At 40.2% G+C, this 9,861-nt stretch overlaps 1 protein-coding gene across 3 annotated transcripts; it reads right to left on the bottom strand.

The window, feature by feature from the left end:
* Window positions 1–282: 282 nt before the first annotated feature.
* LOC144644550 (uncharacterized) lies at window positions 283–8,846 on the bottom strand. 3 transcript variants are annotated; one of them, XM_078504062.1, is made up of 13 exons: window positions 8,663–8,846; window positions 8,513–8,585; window positions 8,185–8,276; window positions 7,194–7,314; window positions 5,821–6,618; window positions 5,025–5,330; window positions 4,419–4,489; window positions 4,066–4,206; window positions 3,520–3,610; window positions 2,744–2,888; window positions 2,450–2,528; window positions 1,937–1,994; window positions 283–1,815 (listed from the first exon to the last, which is right to left on the bottom strand). In XM_078504062.1, exons 2-13 carry the CDS (start codon window positions 8,577–8,579, stop codon window positions 554–556), a joined length of 3,231 nt encoding a protein of 1,076 aa, XP_078360188.1. In that variant the 5' UTR covers window positions 8,580–8,585; window positions 8,663–8,846; the 3' UTR covers window positions 283–553. The 3 variants fall into 3 exon arrangements, with proteins under 3 accessions (XP_078360188.1, XP_078360191.1, XP_078360190.1); XM_078504065.1 differs by having other exon boundaries at window positions 7,212–7,314; XM_078504064.1 differs by lacking the exon at window positions 8,663–8,846 and having other exon boundaries at window positions 8,513–8,644.
* Window positions 8,847–9,861: the final 1,015 nt, after the last annotated feature.

The following is a 9,861-nucleotide window of genomic DNA, read 5'->3' as shown; positions in this document are numbered from 1 at the left end:
CGCTTTATCTCGGCCTCGGTTGGAGCGCAACGAGCGTGGATAACGATTAAAACTCCATGATCCTCTCTTTCCACCAGATTAATGCAACAGCGCCTAGACAACTACAAAAAGGGCGTGTTACCTGAAAGGGAACCTTAAAATTGGTAGCTTAATTATCATGATTTTGTTTTGTTTTGCTTTCGTTACCTTGTGAAGGAAGACTTTTGAACTTTTCAATTATTCATACGGCCGATTCAACAAAACAATACCAAGCGGAATATTAAATGAAACAAGTAGAACAAGTCTAAAGAAGGGATTTATTATTAAATAGTATTCACAGGTTGTTTGAAAAACGAGTAACGTGGTTTAAAATAATACTGCAGTCAACTGCTGCTTTCTTAACTAGCAATTCCGCGCTGAATCCATATCAAATTAAAAGTTTTAATTTACGGTATGTTTCCATTATTGTATTCCGATACATAAACAGTTACAGGCTAACTCTGGAGTGACGTAATCCAAAGCAAAAGTTTACCACAAAACATTCTAACATAACTGAGTCAATGTGGCATTGCATTTAAATGCGCCGCCCCCTTTTCGTCCCTACTCTCCCACGGGGACTGGGCGTCTTCCTCTTCCCGGTGAGTAGTACCCCAGACACTCTCCCGGGTGGAGTGCGGCTCTGACTGGCAGCAAAAGCAAAGTTCTCATCAGCGTCATCTTGATAGGGTTGCTTGGGAGAGTGGTCTTTCAGTTTTCTCTGACGTCCCGGCCTTCCAACACTCCCTACGGGTGATTTTGCGTCTTCAAAATTACTGTGATCCTGCAGGACTCGCCTGTTTCTGCAGCGAGGAGTGCCTCGAATCGAGCCGTCCTCACTAGCCTGTAGAGGCGATACAGAAGGCACAATCTGTGCATGTGCTGTTTGCGACTTTCTCCTCGTCTTTTTAGTGGACAGCGGTGTTCGTTTATCCCTCTGGTCAGTGGTAACTTCTACCGAGGCTGCTATAGACGTCATGTCGGTGCAAATTCCTGAAATTACACCGCTGGAAACATGGCCGTTTTCCTCGATGCCTGGATTCGAAATAATTTCCTCTACATCAGCACCCTCCTTACTTTCCACCAAAACAGTGATGGTAGACTCCTGGCTAGGGTCCCCTCCGGGCGAGAGCAAAATTCCCAAGGGGGAGAGGAGGGGTGAGAGGGTGACACCAAGATCACTTAAACCCTCTTGGCTGATTGTAGTCATGGCGCTTAGAAATACGTCTCTGTGGGGAGAAATTTGACCCTCATGGACCACATTTACGTACTCGCCACTCGCTGTGTAACCAGGTACTTCAACGACTGGGATTAATCTGGTTAGGGGCTCTTGCGATAGGGACTCGTCTGGAGACCGAGGGGTCAATACTGGGGTCTCGTCGCTTTGGTCCACCGCTACGAACTGGATTTGTTGGAATGGAATCGACAGAGGTACCTCTTCGACTGTTACCCCCTCTTGGTTAGCGTCCGCGGAATCAATGGAGACAACAGATCCTTCAGAATTAAGAAACGAACACGAGAGTTCTTCCGTAGATAAGGAAATTGGTGGAATCAAAATTACAGGGGAAGTTAAGGCAGTTGCTGGATCTTCTTGAGAATGTTCGCCGCCGTTTTCTTGATGTATTATCTTCAGAGGCTCTTCTACTGTATTAGCAATTAAGTTGCTGCATATGTCAGGAACATCGTAGCTCATAGGAGATACCAAGTTCTCCATGACTCCTTGTGTCGTCCCGCCAGGCGTTTCTAACTGAGTACTGCGTTCAGCTTCTAAGGATTGTAAAGTTGACAACAACCCTGCATCTACATGAAAATAATTCATACAAAAGCCAAGATTAAAAAGATGAGAAACATTCATCAAACATCTCAAAAGAGCAAAGAAACTGACAAACTGAACTCTATCACTTTGGTCTCTTATCATTACCTAGAACTTTTTTCTCGAGGATTCCAATATATTTGATGGCCTCTTGTAAAATCTGTCCCTGAAAAATAATTCAATAAAAAATAAATTAATTTCGAAGGCTGGTTAGAGCAAAAACACTACGTATACCTATTCCAGTAACAGTAAAGAACTCCCCGGTATTTTTGATACTTTAGTTAACCAAGCGTTTTAGCAATAAGAAATCGTTCTTTAAGACGGCAAATGTAGGTATAAGCTGGTATAGGTTTTTAAAATGACGCACAACTCACATAACTCCATATCCAGTTAGCTAGCCATTGAATGGGGGCATAAATGAGCCATGTACACGACATTCGTCGATATTTCTAAAAGAACAATATGATAATACTAACTCTAACCCTGAGGTAGTCCTATGCTATCCCTAAAACGGACTTTCACCGATTTCTAACAAGAGATATTCCCGTAGACTGATTATATATGAATTGACATCACCGCTTGGTACGGAGCACTTAAGGAAACAAAGTCATGTGCACTTACTCGACTGGAACTCTTCTGAAGGCGAGGCACCATTTGTCTTAGCTGATGAAACGATTTCTTAAGCTCGGCATCATATCGCCTACGAGACAACAAACATATCCATTTCACGATTTGAATAGTTCTTCTACTTCTGCACCACAAATGCGGTAGAAGCAGGGAAAAAGCGTCCATCAAGTTTGAATATCATCCAGAACATGAATATATAGTAAGACTATGCTACTAATAACAGCATGCGTATCAATGAAATAATAGTTAATCAGGACGCAAAAATTGAGAAAGAAGCCATTTTCAAACCTGTCTCGGAGTTTCTTCTTCTCTTTGTCTTCTCCTTGTTTGATCCTCGGGGTCGGCGTCGTACTACTTTCATCACTTGCATTGGTTTTGGATTTTAAGGTAAGCTGTAGCTCGCACTTATTCTGACATTCCTGTACTTTACCAGCTGTAAGTAAACCCGAAACCTGTCTTTTAGACTGTTATCAGAATTCTACATTGAATATACGTTGCCTTTGTTTCACTTGCTCGCGGGTAGAAGAGATTCTAAAATAGATAATCTCTAAGAAAGGCACTCAATAACTAAGCAACACGTAAAGTTTGTACAACTTTAAGCTATCTGCTGTAAAACGATGTGACAGAGAGAATTCACTATGTTGCCACAAATGAAATTCCAACAGTAAAATGTGAGTGTTAGCAGGCACGTACAGCTGATTTGATCTTCTTGGTTCTCAATATCTAGCCAAGCTCTCAGACAAGCTGGGCTCCCACAAGATCTGCCAAGCGCCAAATTAAACTCAACCGTCGACAAACATTCAAATCCTTACAGGATAATAGCAATAGAAACAGTTCACTGTGTCGGCACTATTTACTCGGCACTATTATATACGTCTCACTCTGTGGGCAACGATATAATCCCACCACAACGACATTCCCCATAAGGTAACAGGTAACACTGATTTGGGCTGATAATTAATTGGGACTTAAAAAGTTTCTGCGACTGGGACCACGATTAATTGCTTATAGAGCAGGCGAAGACCGTCGATTAGAGAGGCAAGACTGTCTGTCGTATCACCTACCAGGTGTAGTCTGGGATCTTGATTCCTCTGCAGCTGGTGCTGTTGTCGAAGTAGCCGAGTTTTCATTTGTCAACAGCTTCCTGTCTGGACTCTGCAAAATAGAAGGATTTAATTTACGTTTGGTATCAATCAGAACTGGTCAGTGAAAGGAAGTCGTAGTTGCACAACTTTGCATTTCTTTCTGCTAATTTCCTCACATGTCATTCAACCAACTATGCCATATGCTATATCATGATAGCGATAACATTGTTGCACTTAAAAGTAACAGTTTTAAAAAAGTTGCTCTCGGCTACATAAATTCATGCTTACACTCCCTTTAAGCGAAAACATAATTTTGTCAGCCTAGAGGAAACAGTCAAGGTTTTTTTGTTTGTTTGTTTACATATCTGCTTTAAACTTGTTCAGTATTTGCCATCAATGCTAATTTAGGGCCGGGAAGTTTTTTTTCCCGTCTTGTTCCAATTTCAAACCGTAGGTCTAAAGAGGTTTCTTTACTTTTAAGCCCAATTTGTACGTGTAACATGGTCATTTCAAAGGACTCCTCACCGTGTTGTCAGTCTGTGGCACCTCCCTATCACAAGGGAGTTTGCTTCTTATGCAAGTCAGTGGAGACTTCTCGGTCTGTGGAACAGTAGCTTCTTGGCTATCACATGGTGAAACCTTTGAAAAAAGTGGCGCCAGCGACCTCTGAAAACAAATAAGAAATTACACATAGTAAATTGCTACCATTTATTTTATTATAAATGCATTCTTTTGGTCTTATTCGTTTTCCTGCTGGTCATTAAAGGAGTAGCAATTTTACATCAGCGAATCAATCAAGTAAGGTATATTCAGAATATACTAAGAAAAACGGCTTTAAAGCAAACATCAGAACAGAACAGTGACATATTGCAATTCACCTTGGTTGTTCTTTCAATGCAAGAGCCTTCCTTGGTCTTCCAAAATCTTCTGAAACCTTGAGGTGGTAGGCCTATGGAAGAATGATTCAAGTTACACAAGATATTCTTTACTAACGGAGAATGAGACATCATTCTCAGGGCTCGAGACTAACGGTAGCCAACAAGCCAAAGGCTACTAAAATTTAGGTTTTGGCTACCAGGTTTAGCATTCCTACTAGCCATTTGGCTAGTGAAAAACTCGGAAAAGTCAACTGTTCTTGATAGAAATCAATATACCTGACTAGTGAAAAATTACTATTGGCTAATAAAATGGCTAGTAAAATCTGACGTCACTAGCCAGTAAACCAGTGAGTTAAAAAGTTTGTCTCAAGCCCTGATTCTGATCTATAAATTTGATTCCCGATGGTTGAACACCAAGGAAACTGAAGTGGACGAGTGTGCAAGTGAAGAAGCATTACTTAGTAAGGGAATGCAGAATGCAGGTGGCAACAGGCCTGAATAATATGGCGACTTTGATCAATTAAAAAAAGCAATGTATAAACATTAAATTAAACGCACTGTACGGTGCAAAAGCAATAAAATGGTTTCACCATATAGCCAGTTTACCTTGTAGATAGATAGGCTGATGATTTCCTTCTACCGTGGGAGTAGTAAAACTGTCTTTGTGATGTGAAATCCCCTTCAAGTGCCTGTTATTTCCTTGGACAATGACATACTGTTGTTTGTTGCCTTGCAGTGGTTGAATTGGAGTTGAGGTGGTGGATACAGTAATGACAGGAGAGGATCTGTTACCTCTGTTAGGACTTGGAGACACACGGATCATGGTTAAAGGTAAGGGTGTCCTGGCCGGCTTTTGAGGCTGTGGTGTCCACTCAGGAGGATGCATAAGCATTGGATTGGACAGGCGTACAGCTGAGAATTAGTAATCAATATTGTAGAACCAAAAAGAAATAAAAGAGTTGAGTTTCTAACAGTGACATAATAGTACAATCCTTAGATTGACAATGATCATGCCGCACACAGTGAAAGAGGCCACAAATGATCTAAAAAGCTCAAACAATCACTGTTTTTAACATAACCCTCTTTGGGCATTATTTTATTTAAAAATTATTTGAAGTAATCCCTTTTAAAAATAAGACAGTATTTTAAACTACATGTGCATAAAGTCATATGTGAGATGAACAGTTGTACAGCAAGCAGTGCTAGATGGCTTGATCACTAGACTTATGTAAATGGGTCTGAAAAAAGCAGTCCTAAGCAAATGTGGAAGTGCATCCTTTTTAAAATTAATTTCTTGTGTTTTGCAAATAGCATGTACAGTGTAACAGCGTTAAAGCTTCAGAAGTTGCTGCCCTAGTATAACTTTGTAAGTCAAAGGCAAATCTAATTTGCTTGCTCTTACCTTCAGGGGTAGCCTCAATTTCTATTAAAGCAGCATGACCCTCAGATGGAACAGTCTCAGATCTATCATCTTCATGAACTTGTTTCAATTGAGGACTCTCTTGTGGGACAAAATTTTCATAATACATTGGAGCTGGAACCACAAGCACATAACATTTTGTATTTGGATCTGGCTTGGGTGCAATAGGTACACCTTGACTGCTACTATGCATCACAATTGAAGAGTTTGGTTTGCTGTTAGACACAATCACTCCATGACTTTCTTTTGAGTAGTACTGATCCGAATGCTCATATCTGCGATAACTGTAAGAATCTGTAGTACTCAGCTTGGGTAGTATTGTTGCTGGTCTCTTCCAAAGTTTTTTGAACTGTGGAATTGATGAAAAGAAAGCCTCTGGAGAAAATGAATCTGCCACTACGGAGGACTCTTCTACATCTCTTTTCTCTCGATACTGTTGGTTAAACGCGTCTGCAGAATCACTCACACCTTGCAAGTAGCTTGCATCACATGAGTCTTCATCAGTCAGGACATGGTAACTTTCATCTTGACTTACTGTGAAGGAGTAGTTGGTACTTCTGTCTTCTCCACTACCATAGCTCATGACTTGGTTATCAATGGAAGTGAAATCATTAACATCAGGCGCCTCCTCACTATTAGATGTAGGTGCTGTTTCTGATAGTAGAGTTTGTTCCTGCAGTTGTTGTATTGGTGTACTTTCAATTGTTGTTGGCACTAAGGCTGCAACAGGTGAGGATGCTGTGATAGGTAATGGTGACTGTTGACAAGGCACACTGTGATCTTCAAAACAAAACAACAACAAGTGTTACAGCTTATGGATCAGGAAATAAAAATTAGTCTCTATGAAACGTCCAAAAGTTTGCAGTGAGTATGAAGCCACTTGAGATTGGAACACTGATTATGATGTCTTTTATAAGGCAAAAGACAATCACATTTGTTCTTGGACAGAGTAAAAGTTTTAGTTCCTGTATGGCCTTTTCCCCACGTCAGTACTCATTTTGATCTGGTGAACGACAAGGAAAAGCCCACACTTTTTTCCTCACACCACATGACCCAAAATGGATTGATCAAACTAGGCAAGATAAAGGTAAGGTAAGCATGCACACCCCAGCACATTTAAAAGCAAAACATATAGAATCATTGCTGTTAAAACCAAGCTCAGCTTAGGGTGTATTGGTTAAGAGAAAGAAGTTAGTATACATTCTTCAATGCGCAATTCCCTCAGTGAGACATGCTTGCAGGGAGTCACAGTTGAGTAAAGCAAATCAAGTCCCAAACTTGGCAACGCTGAATACAACTACTATGATTTCTGGCAGGTGAGTCTCATAGGGAATTGGGCAATAATGAAACCATACCTGATATTTCAGACGAACCTTCTGCAGTTCCCTGGACAGTTGAAACTACTTGCTTTGAAAGTTCAGTGCTGTTTACTGCTATGTTTGGGCTACACAGCTCAGCTCTTCCAGAATCTTGATGCTGAATAAAGATATTTGGTATAGATCAGTATAAGTCTTGTGTTCTCAGTGCTCAAATTAATGCTGTGCATATGTGAATGAGGCAGTCACTGTCTACAGATGGGAAATTCACGACTCATAAAAAAAACTTATACAATTTGTTAATATCATCATGAGAGATTATCAATTCATTGGCCGTTTTTATACTAGAGACGAGTTACCCGTCTAGACGAGCTTCGGCAAAAATTTTGTTGCTCGTCTGGTTATGCGTCTCTAGTATAAAGACGGGCACAAGACGCGTTACGCGTCTAGACGAGCATCCTTTCGTTGTCCGTCTTTCAAGACGCATTTCGAAAAGTAGCTAGACGGGTAACTCGTCTTGTGCCCGTCTTTATACAAGGGACGCATAACAAGACGAGCAACAAAATTTTTGCCGAAGCTCGTCTAGACGGGTAACTCGTCTCTTATATAAAAACGGTCAATATTCATGGCAGATTTTGACTTGCCTACTTGAGTTTTTGCCACATAATAATTAAGATCGAGAAGATGAACCTTATAAATCTCCATGTATAAACAAATATAAGTTGATCTGAGAATATAATTTACAGTTAATCACCACCACAGCAGATACATTTTGACTTTATAAAACAATTTTTTCTTCGAGTCAAATAAAAGAGACCGTACGAAAGCAAAAGCGAGGAATTATTTTCTTGTTGACATCAGCCGCAAGCCCAGAAGCGAGCAAACATTTTTGGCGGGATTTTCAAAATTGAATATAGAGGACACGGCGAAATATTATTTCGAGGACATTTCCTTGAATTTACGTCGTTAATAACCGAGTTAGGGAATGATATGAGAAAAAAAGTTGCTTATTTCAATGAAATACACTTACCATAACCGTGTTGGAAATGCGTTTTGCTGAACAATTTTTCTCCTGATCCGACGATTGAGGTGAACGTGTGAAATGTGTCGAAGGGAGCTCTCCTATAGGAATAGAAATAAGATACGATAAAAGTGTAATATATTTCTTATTCTCATAGAACCACAATACAATTTTACCATTTGTTATAGAGTTTCGGCAATAAAAATTAGCATAAGGGTACCGACACAGAAGTTATCATGTCAACCACAATTCGGCATAATCGCCAAGAATCGATTTGATTAGCTTCAAGCTTAGTTTGGAAATTTCAATTTCTTCACAGATCAAATTTCTTACTTACCTTTAGTCGCACTGAAGAAGGGTTCCTGAGTAACAAAACTGTCAATAGAGTCTTCACTTTCGTCCATACCTTTCTAAAATACAACCAAGATATGGTTTCTCTTCACGAGTCGTGGAACGCCGGTGACCTCAAAGTCAAATTTTAGATTACCTTCGTTCGACGTTAAAACCGCTCACTAAATGCTTTTGTGAGCGAAATGCAGGCGGACTTAATCCTTCGGACTGTTCCCAAGAGTGATCATTCCTTTTTTAAAAGTCTCTTCGTGGGAAAATGTTCATTTCTAGTCAAAATTTCTTGATACGAACCCTGAAAGTCGACCTACAGTCTAGCTAGATATGGCCGCCAAAAGTTAAACCACGTGACCTATGGCCTCGTTTCAGAGAACGGAAAATATAAAATAAGGATCTGGAATTGTGGATAAAGGATCGTGGATCGAACTTAGAGGGAGAAATATCAGACACGGCAGACTGGAAAACATCGGCAAAGCAACACAGTAAAATATTGACACGTGTTATATAATACAAGAATCAGAGATGGTAATTCAAAAATGAATATTGCACTTGTGAATTCTTCCAAACACATTGCTGGTGTGTTTGATACTGTATCAACAATTAGTAGCAAAGACTCGTAGTGATTTCTTAGAGGCCTTGTACTGACAGCATGGCCCATACCTCTGTCTGGTGCTTTTGTCACGTTACCATGGCGTAAAGTGAGTACAAGTCTATTCCAACATTTATTTTGTCTGTTCTATTTAATTTCTGTTTGGCAAACCAGTAACTTGCAATAAGCTCTAGAGAAACGGATGCTTTGCTCACCCTGAATCACTTGTAACACCCGGCCATATTGTGCACATAATTTGTACATACATCTTATTTCAATTAAGGAGTTAAAATTCATTTTTCCTGACCCTTTACCAAAAGTTTGGCTTTTAGCTCTTTTGCATCTCCCCTTGGCTTGGCAAAGAGCAGCAGATATTGGACAAAAATCTTCCAATGCCTGATTCCCTCTATGGTGCCGGCCTGCTGGGAATTATGGTACCATATTTATTCGATTAAGCGCCCAACCTCGATTAAGCGCCCACCCTGTAGGTAGGAAAAGTTAATAAGCGCCCAGCCTCGAATAAGCGCCCACCCCTACCCCCTTAAAATAAGATCACAAGAGAAAATTTGATTATTGTTGAAGTTGAGATCAAGAAACCCACCCCGAAGGCCAAAGATTATTTAGTTTTTTACTGAAACTGTCAATGAAAATTTAAAATTCAGCTTTCGTACACCTTGCATTATAAACGTACTACTTGCTAAACATGGTGAAAATTTAATAAGCGCCCAGCCTCGAATAAGCGCCCACCC

Source organism: Oculina patagonica, chromosome 2 (genome assembly GCF_052425735.1).
Source record: "Oculina patagonica isolate OP01 chromosome 2, crgOcupat, whole genome shotgun sequence".
In the NCBI taxonomy this organism is placed as follows: domain Eukaryota; kingdom Metazoa; phylum Cnidaria; class Anthozoa; order Scleractinia; family Oculinidae; genus Oculina; species Oculina patagonica.
The sequence above is the reverse complement of the archived record's forward strand: the minus strand, read 5'-3'. Positions and strand labels throughout refer to the sequence as shown.